This window comes from Pseudophryne corroboree, chromosome 1, assembly GCF_028390025.1.
Source record: "Pseudophryne corroboree isolate aPseCor3 chromosome 1, aPseCor3.hap2, whole genome shotgun sequence".
Taxonomy (NCBI): domain Eukaryota; kingdom Metazoa; phylum Chordata; class Amphibia; order Anura; family Myobatrachidae; genus Pseudophryne; species Pseudophryne corroboree.
Genome location: NC_086444.1, coordinates 1229073468 through 1229085592, shown reverse-complemented (window position 1 = coordinate 1229085592; position 12125 = coordinate 1229073468). Strand labels below are relative to the sequence as shown.

The window sequence follows — 12125 nt, the reverse complement described above, 5'->3', positions numbered from 1 at the left end:
GACAATGGACATATATATGGTGATCAGTAATCCCAGGGAGTGAGTATTACCTGATTCCTAAGCAGGTGCTGAGTACTACTGAGGACTCCTCATTACCCCTCACATGTCCATGGTAGTAGCAGTGTTCCTGCAGATGAGGAGAAGGTGAGTAATACAGGCGAGTGAAGGATACACAGTAGGAGGAGAAGGTGAGTAATACAGGCAGGTGAAGGACACACAGTAGGAGGAGAAGGTGAGTAATACAGGTGGGTGAAGGACACACAGTAGGAGGAGAAGGTGAGTAATGCAGGCAGGTGAAGGACACACAATATGAGGAGAAGGTGAGTAATACAGGTGGGTGAAGGACACACAGTAGGAGGAGAAGGTGAGTAATACAGGCAGGTGAAGGACACACAGTAGGAGGAGAAGGTGAGTGATACAGGTAGGTGAAGGACACACAGTAGGAGGAGAAGGTGAGTAATACAGGCAGGTGAAGGATACACAGTAAGAGGGGAAGGTGAGTAATACAGGAGGGTGAAGGACACACAGTAGGAGGAGAAGGTGAGTAATACAGGAGGGTGAAGGACACACAGTAGGAAGAGAAGGTGAGTAATGCAGGCAGGTGAAGGACACACATTAGGAGGAGAAAGTGAGTAATACAGGAGGGTGAAGGACACACAGTAGGAGGAGAAGGTGAGTAATGCAGGCAGGTGAAGGACACACAGTAGGAGGAGAAGGTGAGTAATACAGGTGGGTGAAGGACACACAGTAGGAGGAGAAGGTGAGTAATGCAGGCAGGTGAAGGACACACAATATGAGGAGAAGGTGAGTAATACAGGTTGGTGAAGGACACACAGTAAGAGGAGAAGGTGAGTAATACAGGCGGGTGAAGGACACACAGTAGGAGAAGAAGGTGAGTAATGCAGGTGGGTGAAGGACACAGAGTAGGAGGAGAAGGTGAGTAATGCAGGCGGGTGAAGGACCCACAATAGGAGGAGAAGGTGAGTAATACAGGTGGGTGAAGGACCCACAATAGGAGGAGAAGGTGAGTAATACAGGCAGGTGAAGGACACACAGTAGGAGGAGAAGGTGAGTAATACAGGTGGGTGAAGGACACACAATAGGAGGAGAAGGTGAGTAATACCGGTGGGTGAAGGACACACAATAGGAGGAGAAGGTGAGTAATACAGGTAGGTGAAGGACACACAGTAGGAGGAGAAGGTGAGTAATGCAGGAAGGTAAAGGACACACAGTAGCAGGAGAAGGTAGTTGGTAGGTATCAATGTTCTGGAAACATCCAGAATCGATGCCCATCCCCACACCTGGCTGCTGTTCCAGCAAAGGGTATATAAGCTGATTGTTTTGGAACTCACCGTGTGATTTGGCGTAAGAGTCACCAGCTCTCCGTCCTCTGTGTAATGCGTCTCGGTGAAGCCAGGAGACAGCAGGAGGCTGTGGGAACAGGACAGTGATGTATTAGTATTAGTGATGTAGAAACATACACACCAGGAGGACATGATCCGCAGGCCCACGTCGGTTATGGTGACTTAGAGAAGGGACGTGGGCAGCTGGCCCAGTAATCATACACTAAAGGGGGAAATGCAGTGGACTGCAATTTCCTGAAAGACTGCTCCTAATTGGCTGCCCATCTATAAAGGGGGCATAATTGCCTGGCAGGCAGCACCCCTGAGATCAGAGGAGGAGGAGGAGGAGGAGGAGGAGGAGGAGGAGGAGGAGGAGGAGGAGGAGAAATGCGCGGCCTGCAAAAACTGTCCTCCCTCTTTCCTCTGCGTAATTCCTGGTCACTACAGTCAGTCACTGCATCAGTGTGCTGTGATCTTGTCTATTTATGGTCTACAGACCTTTTCTGTAGAGCAACAAGGTGACGGATGAGAACATAGCTACAGATTTGCGCTGTTCCTGTACCGGACGAGGGGCCTGACTTTCAAAGCTGGAGGAAAATCTGGTCACCCAGATGTCATAGTGATCTGTCAGATTACCGCTATAATATTTATTTATCTTGCATTAAAATGCTGATAATGTGATTGGTGTCTTTATTTGATTAAAAGTATTATTTTAATTTATCACCACCAATAAGGGTAATCAGCAACCCCATAGAATGACAGAGGGGCGCACATGCGGTGGGTGACCGGTTGCCCATTACCGGTTTGGAAGACTCATTTACGGCGTAGAATAATAGCAGCTAATGGTGGTGGCGTTTTCTCGTATTCCACTGGCCCGGAGGGTGGCGGAGGGATCTGTATGGAAACTAAGACTATCTGAAGATGGGAATGTAGGCGTCATATTAATGTATGGGGACTGCGGTTCCGATTTTTTTCTATTAACACATATGAACTGCGAGAGACGCCTCGGGGCCTCTTTATACTCCATCCTGCCATAACTTGGGACCAAATCATCGCCCTCTGCGTTGTTTTCCCTGCCAATTGCAGATCAGCGTTAGACCGGTGGTTCTGCTAATTCCGTCAGAAGTCTCCATTCTGAGAAAGTGATTACAAGACATGCAGAAACCAGGAGTCTCCAGGGAAAAGCGGGATACATCAAAGCCTCTCGTCACGTGACAGCGGCCTCTAACAAACCCCATACATCAGCCCTGTTATCACGCCGCCGATCTCTGCGTCACAGATGGTTTTGTTTAAAAATGTTTTTTTTATTTTTCATGCCAGAAACAGCTCAGACGTCAGACGAGCCCCCCTGAGCGCACACTCCGCAATATCTGATTAGAGGGGAGAGTAAGAGGTCACCGGCGTTATCATCAGCAGCAGCGCTACCATCAAGCAAACCTAGGGCCTAATTCCGAGCTGATCGCAACAGCAAACTTTTTGGGTGTGGTGTGTTCAAACTGAAATCTAATTTGCAGTGTAAAAATAAAGCAGCCAGTATTTACCCTGCACAGAAACAATATAACCCACCCAAATCTAACTCTCTTTGCACATGTTACATCTGCCCCACCTGCAGTGCACATGGTTTTTCCCATTAGAGAAAAATGTTGCTTTTGCGATCAGGTCTGATTAGGCCCCTAGTTAGGCAGTAGTGTAAGGATGTGCCCTGTGGGCACATCCATGTTGTGGTCCCTAGCTGGGGACAGCGCTGGGGCAGCTTGTCTGTCCCCAGCGCGGAGTGTGCGGCGGCGGGTGCCTGGTGCAGGGATCGGATGTTTCCCTGCACCAGGCTGTCGGCGGCGGAGAGCGGCGCGGCGGCGCTTTAAACTTGGCACCGCTGGGGCCGCCAATGAGAAGCGCCGCCCGCGGCTTTTTGAATCCGGCGCCGTCCGCGAGCCAATCACGGCTCGCGGGGCGCCGGCCAATCAGGAACAGGCGCGGCGAGCCAATCGGCGCTCGCCGCGTCATAGGCCCCGCCCCCGGCGTCTGCCTGAAGAAAAGGCCGCGCCGAAGAGCGGCAGAAGAGTCGTCGGGCGGGAGAAGAACAGAAGAGACGGCCGGAAGAAGAGGGAAGAAGACGCCGCGCGGAGGAGAGGAGAAGAGCTCCGGCGGCCGCTGAAGAGGCCTGAAGAATCTAGCCCTCGGAAAGAAGATGTCCAGCGGCGGCTGGACGCGGCGCGACGACGGCGGCGCCGCTGGCCAGGACGGGCCAGCGGCCGAAGATTGAAGAAGAGCGCCAGAGAGGTCACCAGGGGTGGGAAGCGAAGAGCTGACGAAGCTCCCCCCTGGTGCCTCTTCCAGCGGGTCAGGTAGGCCCTTGTCAGGTGCCCCTGTACCCGCTTTCCCCCTAGACCACCGGGTGTTCGGGCATTAGGCCCGTGGGCACAGTCAGGCCCTCCCGGCCTGTGGGCACGTAGTCGGGCCCTCCCGGCCCGTGGGCATATAGTCGGGCCCTCCTGGCCCGTGGGGGCATTTGGTCGGGCCCTCCAGGCCCGTGGCCCAGATAGGCAGGCACTAGGCCTGGGGGCACATGTTGGGCACTAGGCCCCTAAGGTTAGTCAGGCCACCGGCCTGTGGCACCAGTTAGGCGGGCATTAGGCCCGAGGCACAATCCAGGCACTAGGCCTGTGGGGCATTAGAGGGCATTAGGCCCTAGTGGATTTTGGCCAAATAGGTACGATAAGGTGACCTTGGGCACAAGGCCCAGGTCACCCAACGGGCAGCAAGGTAGGCGGGCGCTAGGCCCGTGGGCAAAGTCAGGCCTATGGGCAGTTAGGGGGCGCTAGGCCCAGTGAATCAGCGTTTCCCCGAGGTGAGTAAAGGTGGCACTGGGCGTTAGGCTCAGGCCACCCTGAGAGTACGGTAGGTGGGTGAGCTGTGCGGTCCCCACTACTGGGTGTTCTGAGTCGGGTAGAAAAGGGACAGCACCGTTTTAGGTTGTAACTCCGATAGTGTGATATATGTTGTTACCGTGCAGGGCAAATTGCTGTTATGAGGTTTGTGCTAGTTATGTTGCACCACACCCACAGAGCTAGTTTGAGGGCTCTGCTGTTGTAGTTAGTATAGGGTGTGACACTAGGTCAGAGTTAGGCCCTGCACGGCTGTTTCTCTTTGCCTCCTTACAGGGACCTATAAGTGGAGAAGATCGGAGTGCAAGACTTGTGACGGTGAGTAGCATCCGTGTACGTCTGTCCCTTGTTTGTCCCCGAGCGCCGGAGTCGGGATTGCTCACGGACGTGAGAATCCCTTTTCATCACACTACGTGCGAAAGCGCGAGTGTGTGAAATCTGGGTGGCTGAGGCTTTGTGCCGGTGATGACCATTCGCCCAACCGGTGAAGGTCGCGGCCACCCCTGGGGTATCCCCTGTTCCAGCGGAAGAAGGGTCGATACCCCCTTTGATGTAAACCATTCTCTCCTCAGCTCGGTCGACGGTCAGCTCCAAGAGGGAATCGCCGTGTCCGGATCCGACTGAAGAATTCCAGGTCCGTTGAAGGTTCCGGTACCTGAAGGTGAGAGAGAGCGGCGCCTGGTGAGTACCGCGTCTACACCTGCACGGCAGCAGGCACCACCACACGCACCCCCAGGCCCCCGCACCTCTCACACTTGGCGTAGTCGGCAGGATAAAAGAGACCGGATCACGGACACGATGTGGAACGCCACCAAGAAGACCTCCCTGCGGACGGCTCCGGAGAAGACTCACCCCCGGATGTGTGCGGACCAGAGCGACTGGGTGACGGTGTCTGGGGCAGACATCCTGAAGATGGTGCAGCGGTCGGTCCAGCGTGGAAAGGAAGAGCGCCGGGAGAAGGGGCGCAAGAAAGCCGCTGTGACGCCCTGCAAGAGATGTCGGCAAACAGGGCACTTTGCCAGCGAGTGTACTTGGCGAGAGACGTCCCCAAAGAAGGTGGTCCAGGAAGCGGACCGAAGACGTCAGCAGGGCCAAGCGAAGAAGGAGTCCCGATGTTTGCTCTGCGGAAACTACGGGCATGAGCACAACAGTTGTCCTTGGGACGAAGAGTTGAGCGAAGACGAGGTTGATTCCCGGTGTGAAAGCTGTGGAGATCCCCGACATCGGCTCCTGGAATGTCCATGGACTGTCTCATGAGAGCAGAAGGCGGCCGGGCGCATCTCTATCCAGACGCAGTGTTGCATAGTAAAGGCGGTTTGTGCTGTGCATTGAGCCCGTGTTGTAAATGAGCCTCACTACCTGCTAACTGGTAGTGCCCAGGGGGACACGGATTGCGTCACAGCAAAGAAACTGCGAGACGTGAAGGTAAAGACGTCAGGGCGACCATATAGAACGCATGCTCCAACAACTATATGGGAAAGCTGTCCTCTCCGCAGATGCTCATCAATCTCAATGAGGCAGCTCCATATATTATAAACAGTGTGGCCGATGCAGAATTGAACATACGACAGCTCGGGCAGAAGTGTGGTACCCTGGAATCTGAGGGGTTAATGGCTGGTCTCTGGGACCCTGCAGACACCCTGGAGATGGTTCTGCCAGCCTGAGGAGGGAAGCTGGAGAGAGGCTGATGGGGGCAGAGCTTGGGAAGCCTGGTGAGTAGGGATGGCCATCTGTGGGTTACCCATCGGTGGTCACCATCGACGGTACCATTGGTGGGTAACATCGATGGCGTGAAAACATCTGAAAGGGAACCATTAATGGTCACCACTGAGCTACTATTCAATATGCCGTGGGCCAATGAGAGCCCGGGGGTGGAGCTTTGTGGGTGTGTCAGGGGTCAGAGCTAAACTCAGTGTCCTGACACCTAGGGAAGGTGGGTAGGGTTGCCACCCCATCCCTTTAATTCTGGGCACATATTAATTACACAGGTTCTGGGGCTGGCTGACTTCAAGACTCCATTAAAGGGATGAGGTGCAACCCTAAAGGTGAGGGCTGCTTATTCTTACATTCCCCAGCAGCTGCTAGTGTCTGCAGCCGCTGGGTGGGGGGCGCTGCCGGGGGCTGACCAATCCAGGAAGCAGAGGGACCGGAGGTATCCCTGAGCGCAGCAACTGCAGGAAGCTTCTCTTCCTGCAGCTGCACAGTGAGCTTTCTGACTGGTCACATCTGATGTCACCATGCCAGGCAAGTGTAAGTGTATTACGGTCACAGTGCATACCTCCCAACTTTACGGCTGGCTAAAGAGGGACTTTCCCGCCAAGGAAAGGGGGCGTGGCTTTGCGTGAGTGCCACGATCACGAGCCACACCCTTTATTCGTCACTTTCGTCGTCTTCCATGAATAGACGCTGTGCAGCGAGTGAAGGAGCCTCCCTTTTCGGATGAAAACGGGGCTGTTATCAGGGATTTTGCTTAGAGATGAGCGGGTTCGGTTCGTCGAGATCCGAACCCCCCCCCCTCGAACTTCACGTGGTTTATACAGTTCCGAGGCAGCCTCGGTTCTTCCCGCCTAACACGCAAAACCCGAACGGGGGAAAACGTCATCATCCCGCTGTCGGATTCTCGCGAGATTCGTATTCCATATAAAGAGCCGCGCGTCGCCGCCATTTTCACTCGTGCATTGTCGATTGAGTGGAGAGGACGTGGCTACGTTCTCTGCCTGAAAAGCTCAATATCTGTGCTCAGTGTGCTGCATTGTGGGGACCAGTATATAGTAGTACAGTGCTGCATTGTGGTGACCACCAGTATATAGTAGTACAGTACAGTAGGCCATAGCGTTATCCTGCAGCTCCGTGTCAGACTCAGTTCTATTCTCCGGATCAGTGCTCAATATCTGCTGCATTGTGGGGACCAGTACATAGTAGTACAGTGCTGCATTGTGGTGACCACCAGTATATAGTAGTACAGTACAGTAGTCCATTGCTGTATCTTGTAGCTCCGTGTCAGACTCAGTTCTATTCTCCGGATCAGTGCTCAATATCTTTGCTGCATTGTGGGGACCAGTATATAGTAGTACAGTGCTGCATTGTGGTGACCAGTGGTTAAAGTGGGCCGGAACGGGGCGGAACTGCGTTCCGTCACCTCTAATTGCAGGCGGAACCAGTTCCGCCTCCGCCCGGCCACAGCATCATGTCCCTGTTCCATTGTAAAGGTGGCAGCGGCCGCCAGCCAATCATGGCTTGCGGACCGGCTGCAGCACCAATCAGAAGAAGGGAAGGTTTTTTTAAAATCTGCCGTGAGCCAATCACGGCTCGCAGACCGCCAGCCAATGAGAAGCTGCCAAGTGGCAGCTTCTCATTAGCTGGCGGTCCAGGAGCCGTGAATGGCGCACAGTCGGCGCCAGATTCAAAGTGCCCTCTCCCAGGGCCGGCGCCACCACTAGGCAGCTGCCTATGAGCGCTAACAATTAAAGGGCGGAACAGAGTGGAACAGCATGAGGGATGTGAAGCACCCACTCCATGCTCACTCGTTGGCCGCTGCTGGATTTGCCTGGGGCTGGAGCTGCATGTTCGTTGCCTGTCCCCACCTACCTTCCTCCATTGCTCACTTCCGCTCTCCCTGTCACCCCCGGCAGAATGTGTTTAGTGTTCTGCCATACAGGAAGTGGAATCGGGCGCGCGCCGCTGCGTGCAGGGTGAGGGGAGAAAGTATCACTGATCAGTGATCATGATCACCGGCTGCAACTACATGTGGGGGCGGAACGCGGAGCCGCGAGTGCTGACATAGAGTGAGGTAGGCTCTAGCAGTGTACACTGCTGCCTGTCACTTCTCTTTCATCTCAACGCTCAGGTCAATAGAAAAAATTATGGTGGAGCCGATGGAAGGATCTTTATTCAGGATCTGCAGCGTCCTGTGTACTGCGTCCTGTGTGCTGCCTGAGCTCCTCCTCTGCTGGGTGCAGCTCATTCACAATCTGAGGGGAGCAATGCTGATCTACCAGGCTCTAATGTACATGTGCATGTAACCAGGTCCCCTCCCACCCAGGCCCCAGTGTGTCACTAGTCACCCATCTCTCAGTATGTGTCCCCATATCCCTTACCTGACCCCACTATGTGCATTCCCATATCCCCCCCCCAGTATGTGTGTCCCCATGTCCCTCACCATCCCCCCAGTATGTATGGCCCTCACCCCCCAGTATGTGTCCCCCCATGTCCCTCACCGGCCCCCCAGTATGTGTCCCCCCATGTCCCTCACCCCCCCAGTATGTGTCCCCCCATGTCCCTCACCCCCCCAGTATGTGTCCCCCAATGTCCCTCACCGGCCCCCCAGTATGTTCTACCATGTCCCTCACCGGCCCCCCAGTATGTGTCCCCCCATGCCCTCACCATCCCCCCAGTATGTATATATGTATATATCTAGCTGGAAAACCCCCTCATAAATCCTGCGTTTGCCCTTGGAGGGGGCTCTACCTGCCGTACTGTGTAAAATGGGTCTCTGTCTGCCGTACTGTGTAAAATGGGGCTCTGTCTGCCGTACTGTGTAAAATGGGGCTCTGTCTGCCGTACTGTGTAAAATGGGGCTCTGTCTGCCGTACTGTGTAAAATGGGGCTCTGTCTGCCGTACTGTGTAAAAGGGGGCTCTGTCTGCCGTACTGTGTAAAAGGGGGCTCTGTCTGCCGTACTGTGTAAAAGGGGGACTCTGCTATTGTGGACATTGTGTGTGTAAAGGGCACTAGTATGTGGGGCGGGAAATGTGAAGCATTATTTTGAATTGGTGGTACTTTGTGTGGCCACACCCCTTCCTTGTGAGGCCACACCCCTTCTACGGTGTTGCGGGCGAGGTGAGTTCCCCCACCTCTCCAGGACCACTTTAAGCCCTGGTGGTGACCACCAGTATATAGTAGTACAGTACAGTTGTCCATTGCTGTATCTTGCAGCTCCGTGTCAGACTCAGTTCTATTCTCTGGATCAGTGCTCAATATCTGTGCTGCATTGTGGGGACCAGTATACTACAGTACAATAGTTCAGTGCTGTTCTCGCAACTCAGTGTCACTTCTCCGTAGTATCATCAGTGATCAGTATAATCAGTTCTCAGTATAATCAGTGCGCTGTTAGATGTGCGCCAGTTTTCCGCCATTAGTGCATTGGGATTTAGACAATTGATGAAGTTATTGTGTCCCCGGTACAAAATACCATCTAGATTCCACTTCACTAGGCAGGTGATAGTGATATTTTACCAATTAATATCAGTGATTTATAATTATTAATTACAGTGATCTTGCCAAATAATTCCAGTGATTTTGCCATTTTCTTCCAGTGATTTGGACCAATAATACCATTGATTAGAACAAATAATTCCTGTGATATTGAGGTGTTTGTGTCGCTTAGCTTAGTCACACAGCTACCTCATTGCGCCTCTTTTTTTCTTTGCATCATGTGCTGTTTGGGGCCAATTTTTTGAAGTGCCATCCTGTCTGACACTGCAGTGCCACTCCTAGATGGGCCAGGTGTTTGTGTCGGCCACTTGGGTCGCTTAGCTTAGTCACACAGCTACCTCATTGCGCCTCTTTTTTTCTTTGCATCATGTGCTGTTTGGGGACAATTTTTTTGAAGTGCCATCCTGTCTGACACTGCAGTGCCACTCCTAGATGGGCCAGGTGTTTGTGTCGGCCACTTGGGTCGCTTAGCCATCCAGCGACCTCGGTGCAAATTTAAGGACTAAAAATAATATTGTGAGGTGTTCAGAATAGACTGGAAATGAGTGGAAATTATGGTTATTGAGGTTAATAATACTATATCAAAATTACCCCGAAATTCTATGGTTTAAGCTGTTTTTGAGGGGTTTTTGAAAAAAAAACCACCCGAATCCGGCAAAAAATTTAAGGGAGGTTTTGCCAAAACGCGTCCGAATCGAAAACACGCCTGCGGAACCGAATCCAAAACCAAAACACAAAACCCGAAAAATTTTCGGTGCACATTAGCTTTGCCTGCCGGAGGCAGGTGAAACAAAATCCCCCGATTAGCCACGGCACGCGCCCAAAATCCCTCGATTAGTCACGGCACTCGCCGGCTTTTCGGGCCTAATTAGATAGCTAATTAGATAGCCCCCCCCCAGTGATACTTTTACACCCGCAGTCGGTGCGGGTAATTGAATATCCCCCTGGGTGTGGCCTACACGTAAACAGTGTCAGTGACGCAGCGTCGCAGGTTACTAAATGTAAACGCCACTTTATGTCCTGGCGTCTGCTCTATATCTGGGATCTGGTCCTGTGCCACGCCGTGACAGGAAGGAGAGTATGAGGAGCCTTTGGAGATCTGGTGGGAGATGTACTAAGCCTGGAGAGGGATAAAGTGCAGAGAGATTAAGTACCAGCCAATCAGCTCCTAGCTGCCAAGTCACAGGCTGTGATTGAAGACTGGCAGTCATAGCGCTGATTGGCTGGTACTTTATCTCTCTTCACTTTATCCCTCTCGAAGGCTTTAGTGCATCTGCCCCCAGTACGATCCATACTACACACGCGCACCCACCACTGGGGGTGCCACATTCGCACTACAGCCTCACAACACTGAGGTCATGAGTTCAGTTACTGGTCGTAGCCCGTATGTGTGGAGTTTGTATGTTTCCATTGTGTTTCCTCCAACACTGCACAAAAAGATTGTGGTAGGTTCATTGGGTTGTGACAAATAATTAGCCTTAGTGTATGGTGTGTCCATAAAGTAGGGAATATAGATTGTAAGCTCCACCGTGACTGATGGGAGTGACTGGAATTTCCCCAGTAAAACGCTGCTGAATATATAAAAATAAGAATTTACTTACCGATAATTCTATTTCTCGGAGTCCGTAGTGGATGCTGGGGTTCCTGAAAGGACCATGGGGAATAGCGGCTCCGCAGGAGACAGGGCACAAAAAGTAAAGCTTTACGATCAGGTGGTGTGTACTGGCTCCTCCCCCTATGACCCTCCTCCAAGCCTCAGTTAGGTACTGTGCCCGGACGAGCGTACACAATAAGGAAGGATTTATGAATCCCGGGTAAGACTCATACCAGCCACACCAATCACACCGTACAACCTGTGATCTAAACCCAGTTAACAGTATGATAACAGCGGAGCCTCTGAAAAGATGGCTCACAACAATAATAACCCGATTTTTGTAACTATGTACAAGTAATGCAGATAATCCGCACTTGGGATGGGCGCCCAGCATCCACTACGGACTCCGAGAAATAGAATTATCGGTAAGTAAATTCTTATTTTCTCTATCGTCCTAGTGGATGCTGGGGTTCCTGAAAGGACCATGGGGATTATACCAAAGCTCCCAAACGGGCGGGAGAGTGCGGATGACTCTGCAGCACCGAATGAGAGAACTCCAGGTCCTCCTTAGCCAGGGTATCAAATTTGTAGAATTTTACAAACGTGTTCTCCCCCGACCACGTAGCCGCTCGGCAGAGTTGTAATGCCGAGACCCCTCGGGCAGCCGCCCAAGAAGAACCCACCTTCCTTGTGGAGTGGGCTTTTACCGATTTTGGCTGTGGCAGGCCTGCCACAGAATGTGCAAGCTGAATCGTACTACAAATCCAGCGAGCAATAGTCTGCTTAGACGCAGGAGCGCCCAACTTGTTGGGAGCATATAGTATAAACAGCGAGTCAGATTTCCTGACTCCAGCTGTCCTTGAAATGTATATTTTTAAAGCTCTGACAACGTCCAACAACTTGGAGTCCTCCAAGTCGCTTGTAGCCGCAGGCACTACAATAGGTTGGTTCAGATGAAATGCTGACACCACCTTAGGGAGAAAATGCGGACGAGTCCGCAGTTCTGCCCTGTCCGAATGGAAAATCAGATATGGGCTTTTGTAAGATAAAGCTGCCAGTTCTGACACTCTCCTGGCCGAAGCCAGGGCTA

General features: G+C 52.5%; 1 protein-coding gene across 1 annotated transcript in view; it reads right to left on the bottom strand.

The window, feature by feature from the left end:
* The window catches only part of LOC134931268 (disintegrin and metalloproteinase domain-containing protein 33-like), a 126333-nt gene that overhangs the window by 46620 nt on the left and 67588 nt on the right, over positions 1-12125 (bottom strand). The window contains exons 4-5 of the mRNA XM_063925399.1: positions 1353-1431; positions 51-127 (exon numbers count right to left, since the gene is read on the bottom strand). Coding sequence (XP_063781469.1) covers positions 51-127; positions 1353-1431 — 156 coding nt within the window. The remainder of the gene's footprint in view (positions 1-50; positions 128-1352; positions 1432-12125) is intronic.